The sequence below is a fragment of the Grosmannia clavigera genome (genome assembly GCF_000143105.1).
Source record: "Grosmannia clavigera kw1407 unplaced genomic scaffold GCSC_140, whole genome shotgun sequence".
Classification (NCBI taxonomy): domain Eukaryota; kingdom Fungi; phylum Ascomycota; class Sordariomycetes; order Ophiostomatales; family Ophiostomataceae; genus Leptographium; species Leptographium clavigerum.
In genome coordinates this window covers 4015044-4031412 of record NW_014040801.1, presented here as the reverse complement: position 1 = coordinate 4031412, position 16369 = coordinate 4015044, and the positions used below count along the sequence as shown (strand labels likewise).

The window sequence follows — 16369 nt, the reverse complement described above, 5'->3', positions numbered from 1 at the left end:
GTCTTATTTGCAGTTTGTATACGGAGTACCATTCGACAATTTGATTGTAACTGCAACAAAGTTTAGGCATATGCACTGATTTAGCGGACTCTATAGATGTTTCATGTAACCACGAAGTAAAGAACAAGTTATGATAAAGAGAGACTAAGAAGGCAACGCATAAACTAAAGCAAGGACCCAACTAAACCTCAGAACGATATCGACGTTGCGTCCGTACCGTCCTCTTCCATAAGACACAGGCCAGTCTCGTGGCCTGTACCCTGCAGACGGCTTAGGCAGTCGCTTTGTCTTTCTCCCAGGTGCTAACCTTCCAATTCTTGGCCAGCGTCTCCAAAACCTCCTCTTTGCTCACTGCATCTTGAGGGAACATGCGGGACAGGGAGACGCCTCGATTTTCCCTCTGGAGGTGCTGAAAGACTCTCATCATACCTTTTTTTCTGTGGTAGGTGCCGCGGGTAGGGCTGGTCTTTGATACGGAGTTTTCATCATCTTCGTCAAAAAGATCTTTTTGGGGATTGAAGGTGTACAGCAGGAGAAGAGAGAGGGCGGCGATACCAGCGGCTAGAGCGGTGGCGACGCTGGAGCCGGACACGTCGGTAGGGGCGTTGCCAAGGTAGGCAGGGGTAGGGGCAAAGACGTTTTCTCCGGGGACGTAGACGTCTGCATGGGTCTCGCCGGAGGACTTGGAGGTCGGGTGGCCATAGCGGTCTGCGGCACTGACACTGATGACACCGTTGAGACGGTCGGCAGCCTCAGCGTAGATGCCCTGGTCGGGTGTTGAGCAGAATACGAGTGTGCGGCTTCTGATGGCATCGTTGACGGCCTCCTGAAGGATCTTTACATTTTCGCGGCCTTTGAGCGTCCAGCTGATGGAGATGATGTCGACGTTGTGCTGGACAGCCCAATGGACTGCATTGGCCGCGGCATGCGGATCGATGTCACTACGGCCACGACCCACACGGGCCACGTAGAGCCGGCAGTACGAGCTCGCCTGTGCAATCAAAGAGGCCATCTGGGTGCCATGAGGATCTGATACCATCCACCACGGCAGCTCCGGATTGTGGTGCTCCTGCTGGCCGGCCCTGACCCATGAGCAGCCGGCCACGATCCGGTTTCGAATACTCGGCTGGGTCCGGTCTGTGCCGTTATCTATCACGGCCACCCGAATCCGGTAGTCTATTGGTGAAAGTATGCTCCTAGGCGATGGTCTCAGTGCATATTTCCGGAACCGGGCAGCAGCTTTATTCTTCCAGTCGTCCGCAGCTATACCCTCATTTTCGCTAATCTCCTCGTCGCTGGTCTCGACGCTGTTGAGCTCCGAGCGAGTCCACATCCAAATCTCTTTGAGACTGTCCAGCGCATTGTTTGTCGGAAGCAGCTGATTTGTGAACCGGTGCTTTACCGGCGGAATCTCATCCTCGTTGTGAGCCAACAGCGGGTAGTCCCAGTGGGCGTTGGGTCGGATGTCGAGTTTATAGCTGACCCCTGTCGGACTCGGTTTAGCATACGCTTCGTCCATTAGCTGCTTGTACAGCAATACAGTATTGCTGTGGCGGTCGTGCGTGGCCTTATCATAGAGTCCCTGTGTGTGCACGTCAGTATCATGAATCATGGAGCCCCTGATATGGTCGATATGCTCACCTTGGCCTGGTTTAGTACGACAATATCAATTGTCACCTTGCGGAGCTATACCGTGCAAGGTCTTGTCAGCAGCTGGCCTGAGAAGAGAGGGTAGGGATGTCTTGCCTGGGGAAGCTTGCACAGTCCTTCATCGCTCATCCAGTGGTACAAAACACTCCAGTTTCCGCTCGAGTAGAGTCGCAGCTCTTCCAACGCCTTTGCATTTGGCCGCGGCTCGCGGCTCGCCGTGTTTATAATGCAGTCGAGATTGACGTCCAGGCGGCGCCAATCCAATACCTGGATTTCAAAAGCATCAAGTATGTGCTCCTGCACAAAGGCATCACTCAGAGGGCTTGTCGTGCTGTCTGGTATCCGGAGTTTCCTGATTTTGCGCACGTTCTTTTCCTTAAGCCAGCCAAAGAGCTCCTGGATCGTCTGATTGGAGCACATCTGTGTGACGTAGTTGAGATCCGGTAGGGTCACAAACAGAAGCGTCTCCTCGAATTCCATCGTGCCATCGCCTTCGCCGTAGTTCTCGTCTGCGTCATCGTTACTCTCCAGCTTCCTGAGCTTTTCCATAAATGACTCGAAGTTGTGCGTCTTCTGGTTGAAATCCGACATGTCCAGGCTTAGCTCCTTGGTCTTACCGTTGAAGCCATAAAGTGCCCGTTGGATGAGAGACACGCCCTCGACCTTGTCGAATATAAGCTTCTTCAGTTTCTTAAGAATATCTGACCGATCTTCGGGCTCCGATCCGTGAACTTCAAGCTCTATCCTGTTTTCTTCCGCGTTCATCTCCTCCGTAGTCATCTTAGTTTTCTGACCTACGTCGCTCCCCTGGCAATCTTGAAACATGGACTTGCCGTCTTTGTTGATTCCTGTCAAGATTGCGCCCAAGTCAACGTCTTTTCTTTTTTCAATCTCGACCAGCACATCTAGCGGTAGGAATCTGGTCCTCCATTGAGATGTATAGTCACCTAACACGACTGATGCTGGCATCTTCTTAGTCGACTGGCCACCTCTATCTGTGGACATGGCGAGATGCAGTGGCGTGCGACCTGTCGCGTCTACCTTGGATAAGGCTGTTTTGGAACATATTGCTGCAATTAGGGCAGCGAACTGCATCTTTCGATCGATGACTGCATGCACTACATTTCTTCCCTTATCACCTTCCGTGTCGAGGGCTTTTTGAACGAGCTGCTTTAGGCCATTGTCTTTGTCTGGGATGTAAAAGAGCCCTAATAAACAAGACATGAAATCTTCGTTTTTCCTGTCCATGGCCAGATGAACCGGCAACATGTCTAGATCGCGGTCGACAGTGGTCGGCTTCTGTGGTTTCTTCGTTAGGAGACGTTCTAGACATTTTTGCTTGTGAAGGAAGAGCAGCAATCTAGTTCCCGGGCCATAATAGTCAAAGACTGGTTTGTCAGTAGTGGAATCCGAGGGTTTCGTAGCAGTAACGACATCGGACCAAAAGCTGTCTCTCCTGTCCTCCTTTCTTTGACCGTCTCGATATCCGTCTGGGTGTCCGCTCGGTACAGCATATCGTGCATCGAACTTTGAAGTTTCCGGCGCAGTAATGAGTACGTGAAGTAATCTGTTATATCTATTGCCGAAAACCGACGCCTTAATGCTGTTCTTCAACTTTTCCATGGACGCCTCGTCCAGCTCTTTCGTCTGCAAGAGTTGCTCGGTCAGTGTTGCAATCGCTGCCTGTGTTTTGTTGTCACCGTCGTTGGGTTTATCTGTGGAGTGATCTGTGGGCCAGCCGTTGCCCATTTTCGATTTCTTCTGGGACGCCATCATCCTTTATTGTCGGATTGAACGTTTCCCTGTGCGTTCGATGTCAGTGTGTCCAAGTGACAATTCTGTTTTAAAAAGGCAACAAAACGAGACGGATTATTGCCAGGGAAGCGGGTTCAGAAATAGGGATTTAGGTATACGGAGGGAGAGGCGACCCCATCCTCCGGCAAACTTCAAAGATAACAATGCTTGGCCTTGTCTGTCACATTTCCGGCCGAGTTTCGGTTGCGCGAACCTCCCGATGACCATTTGAACAGTACATGCTAATATTTGTACACTGTATTCATAGACGGAAAATGTAAAAGGCAGTAATCAAAGGCAGGACGTGCTTGGTTAGCCCGATCCCTCCCTCCGACTAGTACCTTTACAGAGTTTTCTGATTCATGTGCCATACATATAAACCACAGAACTCCGCCACAAAGGTAACAACAAATCCATCAAGGACGAAGAAAGAAAACCATGCAATGGCGTTAACATATAACAAGACCTTTTCTCTCACCCTTGTGCCGGATGGCGGCACTGTGAAAACCGATATCAATACATCACTCGGTGATATTGTGGGCTCTACGTTCACAGTCGACTTTCAGACTTTGTACGAGGTGCATGGCGGCTATGACCCAGGAGATAAAGATAACGCAAGTCTTCTCGTGATCAAAATTATTCCCATGCCCCGGGATGTCAATAAGCAGTTCTCCAACTTCACTGTCAGCCTTTCTGTCGAGGCCTTCGCTGGTGAAGAAGATAGTAAAGTGCATGTGGTGTCCTTCGAGCCGGCCTCTTTGGGGTCAGAATACGTTGGTGTCTATACAAAAGATCACGAGCGCCAGCGTGTGGCTCAGCTTAGCGGCCAGGTGCCCATAATGGCGACAGCCGCCGCCGGTATTCAGTTATCGTCCACGGATACAACCAAATATTCCACGACACACCAACTCTCTGTCACAGGCACCGCGGACCGATCAGATTGCTACCCATACATTGACGTGAAAAACCGTGTCTCCTGGCAAGTTCGAGCGGCAAGCCAGGAGCAGGGCATCGGAGACTCCTTGACCGTCGCAATTCTGGTCAAGCGGCCTTGCAATGCAAAATTCCAGCTCGTTGGCCAGGTGGAAGGGAGGGTAGGGGGCGTCTCTGCAGCCACAAGGAGGTTTCTCGGCAAGCTAGCCCCCTATCGCCGGGATCCGAAGATATTGGCCATCTTTCCGCTCGACCGGCGGAACACACCAATGCCCCCCGATGTTTTGGCCGACAACCTGCATCGAGCATCGACGGGAAATGCCTTGCGTCGCCTGACCGAGGTTGGTGTGCATCTTGCCGAGAAGACCGAGCCTGTGAAGTTGCTCCGAGGTAATCCCTCACCCCTGCATGCTTGTGATCGATGGAGAGCCGAGTGTGGCTGACAACAAGCCATCATGGCTTCTGGCAGAATTGCCGGCCTCGTCCACACATCTGCCTAGTGCAGAAAGCGAAGAAACGTCGGTTAACAGCACCATTCCAGAAAAGGAAGAAGAGCGGACACACAGTGCAGATTCTTCCGTTGTCCCCTCCAAAGAAACCATTTTGACGGCTGCAACACACGTCTCCACAACTACCACTGACACGGCTGAGGCTCCCGTAGAGGCAAATGTTGCTGCATTATTGGCTGATATCGTGCAGCGGCTAAACACCCTGACAGCCGACTTTCGGCACAGGGCGCCAAGTTCGTGGTCGGATCAGGGTGTGTCAGACTCAGCACACCACCTTGTCTCGATGACTCGGGTTTCGCGTCACCGAAAAATGGCTGCCTTGTACGAACAGCTTGCGGAGATGCACCGCGACGAGGCAAGAGATCTTCTATCTCTGTAGTCGGCAGCGTATCAAGTCGCTGGGAGGTGGGGTAACCTGCGTAATATTGTACCATGTCCCGTGTCAGCAGGTCAATATAATATTGCGCTTTTTCCGTTCTGCCTTTCTCATTGGCTCAATCGAAGAAGATGGCTGTGTGATGTTCCAGTGAGGCTGAAAGTGATTTATGCCGTCCGGGTTCAGAACCCTTGTTCAACACCACTTTTCGTAATCTTGCCCGTTCTTAACACGGCCTTCGGACTTCGCTAGAAGGGACGAAAACCAGCCGGTATGGTATTCCTGGATCGTATCTTTCCCTGAATATTTCACACCACAACGGTCTTCACATCACTCACTTTGCAAAAAACCAAAGCCGAGTTCAAAGACCAGAGCTGAGAACAGTCGACCTGACCATGGGAAAAATGTCCGAAAGAGTGTCTACAAATTCTCAAGGAGGACTTAGTCTCGTCCAGCTTACCGGAATAAAAACCAATGTGTCTGAAATTGGTTTCCTCACAACGTGAGTATGATCTTGGTGCCCCGTAGAATGTATCGATCCTGTCTGCTAATCTTACAGAATCGTTGTGGTTCACGGCCTTGAGAGTACAGACAACTCGGCCACAGCTTGGACATGGCGAAAAGAGGGAGTTAACAGCCCAATTGCGCAGTTGGCAAAGTTTCTCCCATCGCATGGTCGGCGGCCACGCGTATTCTCCTGTCAATACTCTTTAGGACAGGAACGGGAGCGTGGAATTTCCACTGCCCAGATTGGAAAAATTGCAACAGAAATTTTGGACGGGCTTGTATGCCACGACGACGAGAATTCTGATAACAGCTCGCTCAAAAAGGAGTTCGTCTTCATAGGCCACGATATCGGTGGGCTAATTATTAAAGAGGCAAGGCATCCAACCCCACACAGAACTGGATGCCATCGCGGCCGACTAACTCACGTTTTTGCTACAGGCACTTTCTTTGGCCAAGATAGCAGCAAAGTATAATGATATATCTGGAAACACGACCCTAACGGTAAGAAATGCTATCATGTTCGGATCTGTGTTCAACGAGGATTATGACCCTGATGTACTATCTCCAAGGTTCTGTATGAAACGCCGACCTGGCCGACGCAAGACATGTCGTGGGAGGCGCTGGCCAACCGGCTCATGCTCGTCCCTGGGAGAGACGAGTTCTTTACTCTGTCGTGGCTGCATACAACGGCAGAAATGATCGAAGTCGTTTGTACAAAGTTCGCCAGCAGCGAGAAACTGTATAGAACCATCTGTGTCCCCAGCTCAATTGAGACCAGCCCAGATGCGACGGCCAAGGAAAGAGAGAAGAAGGAAGAAAACAAAACCCTAGGAAGTTGTATCAGACCGGTCCGTTTGCACCTTGCTGTCTTTACGTTCCATAAAGTTAGTCTGCTAAATAATATGATGCAGTTGCTGCGCTCAATGTCCTTTCGCCCAGACGTGGACACCCAGGATGAAAACAATGAAAACGTCGACATGATCTCCCGTGAAGAAGAGCTCTTACTAAAGCGCATCTTCCGGGTGATGATTGCACCATCCAGTATGTTCAAGGTTACGCAACGCGTATAGCTCTGATTTTGACCGTCTATGCAGATCCTGGCACGCGACTGATCAAATGTCTCCAAACATTGATGCCCGCCCATATGCATCAGCATGAGACACCCTCTCCACGTTTCGGCAGCAGCGCGGATGAGAAGGTGTGCAGCATTCTCGATGATAATCCCCACTTTCGGAATTGGCAGGAACGCAATCACGGATCACTCAAGATCGTCATGCTCGAAGAAGACGACTCATCTTTGGTGTTTGCGAAACTGCATGAGACACAGAATACAGTGGGCTGTGAAAGAAAAAGCCTGGCTATTCTTGACTACGTCTTTGACAATCAAAGGTGCAAACAAAGCAGCGGCTCCGATATGCTGGCATCGCTCTGCTATCAAATACTTTGCCTCAAGCCGAGGCTTTTTGAACACGTCGATTCATTGGTGGAACATATCTTCAACCAGGGAATGAGCCGAGAAAACCGCCACTTCATCCTACTCCAGTCCCTCTTGAGCTGCCCGGAACATGGGAATACGGTTTGCATTATCAGAGCACTGCCCGACACGACAATTCCGTCAGAGGCGCTAGCTCGGCTTTTCACACTGGCCTCTCAGGAAGACCGTACACTCAAATTGGTCACCGTCAGTAATGCCGGTACTTTTGGTCTTCCCGAATGTCCAACGGTCTACTTGCAGCAGGAGACAATTGATTTTGGCACCATTGCGGACGAGGAGCTGGGTGCTTTGATGAGGAAGCAATTCGCCTTTCGAGACAATCCCAGCATGATTTTGCGAGACGGGCTAATAAGACACTACGAGAAAGAGCCCATACTATTTTCCGGGACCCCGGAAGGGACTGGGGAAGTCATACGTGCTTGGGTTGAACTGGCAATACGTATCGCGAGGCCTATCTCGGCGGCCTCTTTGAAGAAATCGATGCCGTTGATTCCCAATAAAAAAGAAGAGATTTATAGAGACATATTGGGACAGACGCCATCAGCTGACCGAGATTTGCTGCGACAAGTGTTGCCATGGATGGCATTGGCTCAGGCTCCTCTTGGCATAGCTGAAATTTCTGCAGCTCTGGCTATAGAAAATGGAGCTTCGTCGATGAACGAAATGCGCGAGAATATGCCTATCAATCTGCTCGGAGACATTGAGAGCTCCCTAGGCTGTATCGTCCGCACAACAAAGTTGAAAGTTCCGACATTACCCAGAGCATTCAGAGACTTTTTGACAACAAAACAAGGCCACGGCAGCGACAAGGAGGAAGGTGGCACGTTGTCGGCAAGCATTTGTGCAGGCGGAGATATGCAACTAGCACAGACGTGTCTGGAATTTCTGAGTCTTCACAGAGATCAAGACCCTTCAAGTCTTGCAAACGCTGCGGATCAGCACCCTCTGCTCAAATATGCGACACAGCACTGGCCGGAGCACTACGCCAACGGCAGAATGGCTTTAATCAAAGAGCAGGAGACATATGATATGCCACCCGGAATCGCTCGTCTATTCCACAATGGAGAGCTGATCACATTCTGGGCACGGTTGTATAGCTACCTCGAAAACTCCGGGGTCGAATGTGGTCCGATAAGTGCTCTTGGCATTGCGTCAGAAGTCGGATGCATAGACCTCGTCGACATTCTTCTCCGAGAGGAGCTCACCACAGAGGATATTTCAAGCAGCCTCTTCGCCGCCATACGCAGAGGTGACGTGGAATTGCTGGATCGCATTATGGAGGCAACAGATGATACTTCAGCATGCCTTCATGGGGTAGCCGTTTATGGAAAAGAACAGCTGTTGCATCGATTCAAGGCTTCGGCTGTGGAGAAAGATCACCTCAATGCAAAAGACCGCCACGGCTTCTCGCCGCTGCACCACGCTTGCATGGGAGGCATGCTCGAGATTGTCAAAGAACTGCTCGACAGAGGCGCGGAGACGAACACCCCCGGAGGTCCTCGAGACGTAACACCACTGCACTGTGCCTGTTTTTGTGGCCACGATGCTGTGATCGGATGTCTAGGACGGTGGCCCGGCGTGGACGTGAATGCGACAGACACGTGGGGGCAGACACCTTTGCACCACGCCTGCAAAGGACAACAGCCGGATGCGGTACGGGCTCTGCTCAGATTCCCGGCAGTAGATATCAGCGCAGTCAGTGAAGAGAAAAAGGAAACCGCGTTGCTTCTTGCTGCCACTGCGGGAAGAACTGACATCATTGACCTTCTTCTACCAGCGTATGGAGAAATCAATATGGCGAAGGAACTATCCGCCCAGGACGGTTTGGGCTGCACAGCTCTACATTGTGCTGCTAAGGGAGGTCATCTTGGAGCGGTCAAGAAATTACTGCGTTGCAATGTATCGCAGGACAGAATTGTCAGTGTGGGAGACAATGCGGGTAACTGGCCCATCCACCTAGCATCGAAATTTGGCCATACCGAAGTGGTGCAAGTTCTTCTCGAAGAGGCCGACAACTCCAAGCAAATCGAGAGTCTTGAGGATGATGACATGACGCCGCTTCACAAGGCCGTCCTCTCAAATCACAAGGACGTGGTTGCGCTTTTACTGGAGCATCATGAGAAGAAAAAAGTGCCCTTGGACGTTTCCGATTGGTACTCCAGATGCAGTCTGCATTACGCTGCCTCACTCGGCTACGACGATATCACCCGACTTCTGGTCAAAGGAGGGGCGACACTGGATGTTGTGGATGAGGACGGTGAAACGCCTCTTCTGAAGGCGTGCAAATCTGGACACGACGCCGTTGTGGACTATCTAGTTGCCGAAGGAGCCGATGTAACACTTGAGAGCCAACACGGCCTCACGCCTTTGCTCGCAGCCGCGATGGGCGGCAGCAAAACAATCATGGGTCGCATCGCGTCTTGCAGGAACGTGTCGCTGACTACAAAGGACGCACGGGGCCGCAATGCACTGCACCATGCCGCTTCAAGTGGCAATGAGGCTTCTGTATCTTATGCCTTGACACTCAAGATCGACCCTGCCGAGAAGGATGCAGGTGGTAGGACGGCCTTGTCAATCGCAGCAGGTAGCGGCCATCTCGAAGTTGTCAGACGGGTCGTCCAGAGTACTCCGACTGGCATGGAAGGTGCAGATAACGGCGGGAACACGCCCCTTTTCTATGCTTCAAGCAACGGGCATCTAGGCGTTGTTGCGTTCTTGTTAGACAACACACGCGATTTGGATCTTATGAACAAAGAAAACAAAGGACCTTTGCACGCTGCAGTTCTAGCAAACCATGAAGAAATCGTCAAGTATCTGTTACAGGCCGGAGCTTGCCCAAACACGAAAGTAACCGGTACACTGTCGACACCTCTTCACTTTGCTGTGGTCCACGCAGGACCAGCTATCGTCGAGTGTTTGGCCAGAGCAGATGGAGTGGAAGGAGAGGTTCTGGACAGCGAAGGAGTGACGCCAATTTTTAAGGCTGCCCTGTATGGGAAATCTGACGCGGTCAGCAAACTCATCGATGCCAACTGGCACGGCAACTTTAAACAAGGAAAATGGATGTGGTACCCTCTCCATGCGGCGTACCAAAACACAGAAGCCATTGAGCAGCTTGTTACCAGAGCACAAATGTCTCTCAGTAGCCCCGATACAGACGGCGATACCGTTCTTCATCTCGCTACTCAATGGGCGCCACAGTCCGTTTCTCTGCTTCTAAAGCTCGGCTCAGATCCTCTTTTGAAGAACAAGTCGTGTTCTACGCCTTTGCATCTAGCTGCAAAACGTTGTGACGTGGACGTTTTCACCATGATTCTCGACAAAGCGAAAGAAATGCACCCCGAAGAGATGGCATGTATGGAGAACCTACGGGATAACATGGATCATACTGTGCTTCTATCAGCAGTGAGTTCTGGGATGACACCCACAATACAGCTTTTGTTGAATAGTGGGAGGTTCGATTTAAATGACAGGGACTCATCCGGGGACTCTGCCTTGAACCTCGCGGCCAAGGCCGGTAAGCCGGAGGTGATAGACACATTGCTAGACAAGAAACCGGATGCCTGGGACCCAACCTGTCTTCGGCGAGCCTTGCTGGCTCTGAAACCGTCAGACGGGGATAGGTCACAGCACGTCGCGTGCAGGATGGTCCAGCTGCTGTCGAACGTAACCGCTGCAGAGAATAAGCCGGAAAAGTTCTGGGCCGACGATCTGCTTCTCAAAGACGCCATGAGCGAGAACAATACCTTCCTCATCCGCCTGTTTTTACACGAGAGGGGGGACGATCTGGCAGGCTGGAAAGACATTCATGGCTGGACGCCTGTGGAAGTTTTGGAGGCGTTTGATGAAGATACTCAGGACATGGCCGCAAGATCATCCACAGATGGAGACGGCCAAGCGCTGCCATCGGAATGGGATCTGCAAAACAGCAGTCCCAATTGTGTTGTCATCCATGGGCCGAGCGAGCAGGCCGAGACGGCCGTGCAGGTGAAGTCGGAGGCGACTGGCGACCAGTTCAGTGTCATGTTCGGGAACCACCCAGTACCGCACAAAACAACGTTTGCGTTTTCGGTAGAAGTTGTGCGACTCGGGAAAAGTTATGTTGGCGTTGGTGTTGGCCACAGAGGCGGCCCGCTCAATATAATGCCGGGCTGGACTGACGACACATGGGGTATGCATAGCGACGATGGCAACTTATACAACAGCGGAAGAGTCTTCCGCAAAGAGCTAGGAGCCACTTACGGTACCGGTGACATCATCACGGTCTTTGTCGACACACTCGAAGGAACAATGTCATTCCTGAAGAATGGCGAGCTCATAGGTCAGTGTGGTGGCAGCGACATGCTCGTTCTACCAAGGTTTATCTACCCACTAACGACTACTCTATACACTGTATCTTTAGATCCCATCTTTACCAACATCCATGGCCGCGTCTATCCCATGGTTGCTATTGGACCAGGCGCCGAGATTAAGGCCGTCTTCACAGGCATATCTGGGATAGATGATCCATATAACGATGCCGATGAATGAATAGACGCGTAGGATTGAATTTAGTATGTGTGTAAACAGAGTGGATAGGGCATGTTTATGGTTGCAGCTAATCTGAGGAGAGGAGACGGCGAGGAAGAGGTAACATTAGGTTTTCAACCCTTTCTTTCATTGGTGTATTTGCAACAAGTATAGTAACATTTTAAAGACCATTCGAACCTAAGATAACACCATATTAAGCAGAGGCCGTATTGGGGGGGGGGGGGGGGTCAGCTTCCGGTTTTATCCACTGGCCGAACGGCCACGCCCGAATAATTCGGTTGGCTTACAAAGTCCTGTGAATCCTCCACCAGCAAACATTCTCCCTAGCAAACATTCTCCCGGCCCGGAGCCGTGTATGGATTGCTAATCTATGGTCTGATCGACAGAAAACGTGCTTCTTGCATGGTGACGTGATCCCGGCGGATTTAGTCGTCAGCGGCCTTAGTAGAGGGTTGTAGATACTGTAAATAGACAGGGAGCCCGACTTAAAAGGGGGTTACCTGGCAGTCCTACATCCCTGCTCTCATCACTATTGGAAGCAGACCTCCCTCTTACAGATTCCTTCTCCGCCAAGATGCCAGTCGAGTTCAACTCAGCAGCCAATGCGACGCGCTCATCTGAGCTGCACCCCATTTCTGGGGCCGAGCTGGACCCGGAGTACCTGATCCGGTATGCCCGCACGCTGGACGAGTACGGCTACAAGTACACGCTGGTGCCCTACAACTCGTCGGGCTTCGACAACTTTGCCATCGGGGCGACGATCCTGAACGTGACTAAGCAGATTAGTGTGATCCTAGCCCTGCGGCCAAACACGACATACCCGACCGTGGCGGCGCGGAAGCTGGCCACGCTGGACCGTCTAAGCGGAGGTGGCCGTGTGGTGGTGCACTTAATTGCCGGCGGCAGTGATGCCGAGCAGGCGCGTGAGGGCGACTTTCTGTCCAAGGCGGAGCGCTACGCACGCGAAGAGGAGTACATCCGGATCCTGAAGCGTGCTTGGTCCTCGTCCGAGCCGTTTGACTGGGCCGGCAAGTACTACACGTTCAAAGAATTTCGCGCCGGTGTCCGTCCGGTGGCCGGTCGCATCCCTATCTCTGTCGGTGGCCCGTCCGAAGAAGCCTATCGTGTGGGTGGCGCTCTGGCCGACATCTTTGGGCTCTGGGGCGAGCCGCTAAAGGAGACGCGCGAGCAGATCGATAAGATCAACGCGGCAGCTGCTGCGGCTGGCCGGACTGACCGTCCACGCATCTGGGTTACCTTCCGGCCTATCGTGGCTGAGACGGAGGAGCTTGCCTGGGCCAAGGCGCACCGCATTCTTGCACAGCTACAGCAAATCGCCGACGCCACGCTGGCAGCCGAGAAGACACTGCAGCAGCTGCGTGCTTCGGGCGACCTGACCGGCGCCGAAGCTGCCGTGGCTGTGGCCGGCATTCATGGTGGCCGTCTGTTCCCAGCTGCTGGTTCCGGCACAGACGAGGCGGACACCAAGTTTGCCACGCCAGAAAACATCGGCTCGCAGCGCCTGCTCGAGATTGCCAGCCGTGGCGAGGTGCAGGGCCGTGCCCTTTGGTATCCGACCGTCACGGCGACCAATGCACGTGGTGCCTCGACTGCCCTCGTCGGCTCATACCAGACCGTGGTCGACTCCATCCTCGACTATGTCGACATTGGCGCTGACCTGATCTCTATCCGTGGCTACGACAACTACAACGACGCGGTCAACTACGGCCGTCACATCTTGCCGGGCGTCTACAAGGCCCTAGAGGAACGTGAGGCGACTAAGAAGACGTCCACAAAAGTGCTGCCCGAGAGTGACAAGATTAGCATTGCACTGGCCACACCTGTAGTGCAGGCGACGGCTTAGAACACAATACAGACATTGAAATCAGTCAGTTAATTAAAAGTGTACGTGGTAAATGTATTTATATGCTCCCTAATGTTGTCGTTTTAACGTTGTAGCGGATTCGTCTCGTAATTGTCGTTGTTGCACTTTACGGAACAGATGTTGTCGAATGGACTACGCCAAAATGGGAGGGGCGTGCACGATTACTCGTATGCCGTGTGATGGAAGAATACATGTACTGTGTGGCGCATGGGGCTATTTAGTACGGTTTTAATGCACCTCGGCATACCTCGAAAGTACCTAACCATAACAATACACACACGCTCACTGTGCACCTATAATTTGACAGTGACTTTACTTTGCAGATGTCCTTACGGAGTATTCTAACCCAATTCGGCCTGGTTCGTTTGACAATAAAGTTGAATTACCAACTTATTCATATAAGCGATTCGTCTAGCCGGTAAAGTTTACAAAAAGCAGCACTTAGCTTGTCCCTCTTTTGCTTGTGCAAAGACGGAAGCCTCTTACTCTTGCTAATATCGTCTAAACCGATACCGTCCCCTGTCTCCACCATGCTGGATAGATCTTGGCGATAGCTATACCCGCAGCGACTCTCGCTGTCCATCTGCTACACATACGCACTCTCTGCGACATCCGTTGCTGGATCTCGTAGGCTTATCTTAGCTAGCCCCCGGGTCAGTCCAGCATAGACGACGGCCGACAGGTCCGACGGCTTGGCTAGCGAGTAGACTGGGCCCGCAGTCTGCTTCAGGACTGGCAGGTACACATTGCAGTTTGGCCGGTAGAAGTCGGTGCGAGCCAAAGCATGCAGTGTGCATGGCCTGCCAGACACATGACAGCACTGGCCTCTGACGGCGAACAGCGGCGCCGGGACGTCCGTTAGCGACTTTGGCAGCGGCTCCAGCGGCTGCTCGCTGCAAGGCATTGCCTCTACGTAGCTGTATCCCTTGGTCCAGCGGAAGTCGAATACCTTGAGTATGGTGGCGCGAGCAGAGCCAACAATAAAGCGGTCCTTGCCGTAGGCGACCAGCGGACCCATGGGGGCCACCATCTCGAAATGGTCTTGGAAGATGGCGTCAAAGGGCGCCGGGGTGCGAACGTCCTGCAGCCGGACGGTGCCGTCATCATAGGAGCTGAGTACGGCGCCTCCGGAGCCGCCGGGTATCGAAGCCATGTCAACCGGCAGAAGACCGCGGGCATTGTGCAAGTAGTCATCACCGTAGAGAAGCACCTCCCTACAACGTCTCGACGGCCTCATCTTGGCTGCATTTACCAGCGTGGTGCCCGCGGGAGTCCGCGCAATATGGCGCACTGGATCGGTGCTTCTATTGACGCATAAAGCCAAGTTTCCGTCTCCCATGAAGCAAATCTGTCTCAGCGACAAAAACGGAGAGGAGCCCGACATGCTGCCGATATCCAGAGCCTCTGTCGACTCGATGACAAGGTCTGTACGGCCGCTGGCGTGGCTTGGGTTCGCCGGCCTTCCGCACAGCGGATAGACAAACAACTTGCTCTTGGTGATGACGGCAGCAATATCTTGGGCCGCGCTCGTAGCAAAGTGCTGGATCTCACTCTGCTCGAGCGCCTGGCCTGCCAAGCTTGTCGAGGCGGGCACGAACGAGGCCACGATGTGTCCAAAGTCATCCTGGTTGCCAGACAGGAGCTGCAGTCGTCCGCTTGCTCTACCGACGAGGAGAGACTGACTTGTCGAGACGTCATTGAGAATGGAAATAGCCGTCACGTCGTCTGGCCCGCTCTTCAATCCCAAAGGTGCGCCCTCCATGAAGCTCCACCTCTCGTTTTTCAGCGCAGAGCGTTGAGAGCACCTCCATCGGATCACAACATCCTCTCCCAGACCCCATGCGAGCGTCTCTACCTCTGAGCCACCATCACGCTCCAGGCACGCATCGACAATGGCATGAGGCGGCATCGTCTGTTTTGACCGGTGGCCGTTTCCACGTGCTCCCCCACGACCACGTCCACGACCACGACCATATCCACAACTGCCACGGCCACGGTTGTGATAGTATGGTATCGATTGCTCTTCGGTGTGCGGCAGGAGAGACGCCATGACAAAGGCACGACGGTCCCACGCTCTCGATTGCCATGTCAGCTTGTCGGCCAGCGCAGCCCATTCGTCGTTCTCCAACCGCTCAGGCAGGGTCAGAGTCCCAAATTGGCTCTGTACAAAGATGCGCCATCCATGCGAGGCAACTGCCTCGTGGAGTTTCTTGCATGATGCCGCGAGATGAGCCACGCTCTGGGCCGTGTCTATATGGGACAGTATAATACGCAGAACATTAGGCGGGAGGTCGTGGAGACTCGGTAAGTCGGCCAGCTTTAAGGATGTGATATCGAGTAGAATTGACATAATCTTCAGTTGAGTAGCAAGGTAAGCTGCCACAATAGTTAGGCTATACCAGCAGGTGTATAAAGTATGGCTTGCCGAGGAGCACAATTCAGAAGCACAAGAGGCTAATATATAGAGTATAGAGTACTCCGTAGCTTAGTGGCTTGTGAAAACAGAAAACTACCCCTCATTAAACAACAGAACATTTCTCTTTATATCTCCACATAGGTCACGTGTCTACATGCCCAGTGGGCGTGTGTACTGTTACTTAGGTACGGAGTACTTCCGAGCTATACCGACGTCCATGAAATCCCTTACTATACGGCGCTCTGCGCCACACGTATATGTATTCTTCCATGAC

At 52.5% G+C, this 16369-nt stretch overlaps 4 protein-coding genes across 4 annotated transcripts; 2 read left to right on the top strand and 2 right to left on the bottom strand.

The window, feature by feature from the left end:
* Positions 1–271: 271 nt before the first annotated feature.
* CMQ_1184 (intracellular serine protease) lies at positions 272–3426 on the bottom strand (the record flags this gene model as incomplete). The annotated part of the gene is made up of 3 exons (XM_014318263.1): positions 272–351; positions 430–1582; positions 1693–3426. The coding sequence occupies 3 exons, from the start codon at positions 3424–3426 to the stop codon at positions 272–274; spliced, it is 2967 nt and encodes a 988-aa protein (XP_014173738.1).
* A 461-nt stretch (positions 3427–3887) lies between these two features.
* Positions 3888–11794, top strand: CMQ_517 (ankyrin unc44; the record flags this gene model as incomplete). Its single annotated transcript, XM_014317596.1, has 7 exons — positions 3888–4767; positions 4847–5034; positions 6208–6270; positions 6339–6617; positions 6681–6810; positions 6864–11585; positions 11667–11794. 7 exons carry the CDS (start codon positions 3888–3890, stop codon positions 11792–11794), a joined length of 6390 nt encoding a protein of 2129 aa, XP_014173071.1.
* A 574-nt stretch (positions 11795–12368) lies between these two features.
* Positions 12369–13658, top strand: CMQ_1284 (alkanesulfonate monooxygenase; the record flags this gene model as incomplete). Its single annotated transcript, XM_014318363.1, has 1 exon — positions 12369–13658. One exon carries the CDS (start codon positions 12369–12371, stop codon positions 13656–13658), a length of 1290 nt encoding a protein of 429 aa, XP_014173838.1.
* Positions 13659–14265: 607 nt separating this feature from the next.
* On the bottom strand, positions 14266–16029 carry CMQ_425 (f-box domain containing protein; the record flags this gene model as incomplete). Its single annotated transcript, XM_014317504.1, has 1 exon — positions 14266–16029. One exon carries the CDS (start codon positions 16027–16029, stop codon positions 14266–14268), a length of 1764 nt encoding a protein of 587 aa, XP_014172979.1.
* Positions 16030–16369: the final 340 nt, after the last annotated feature.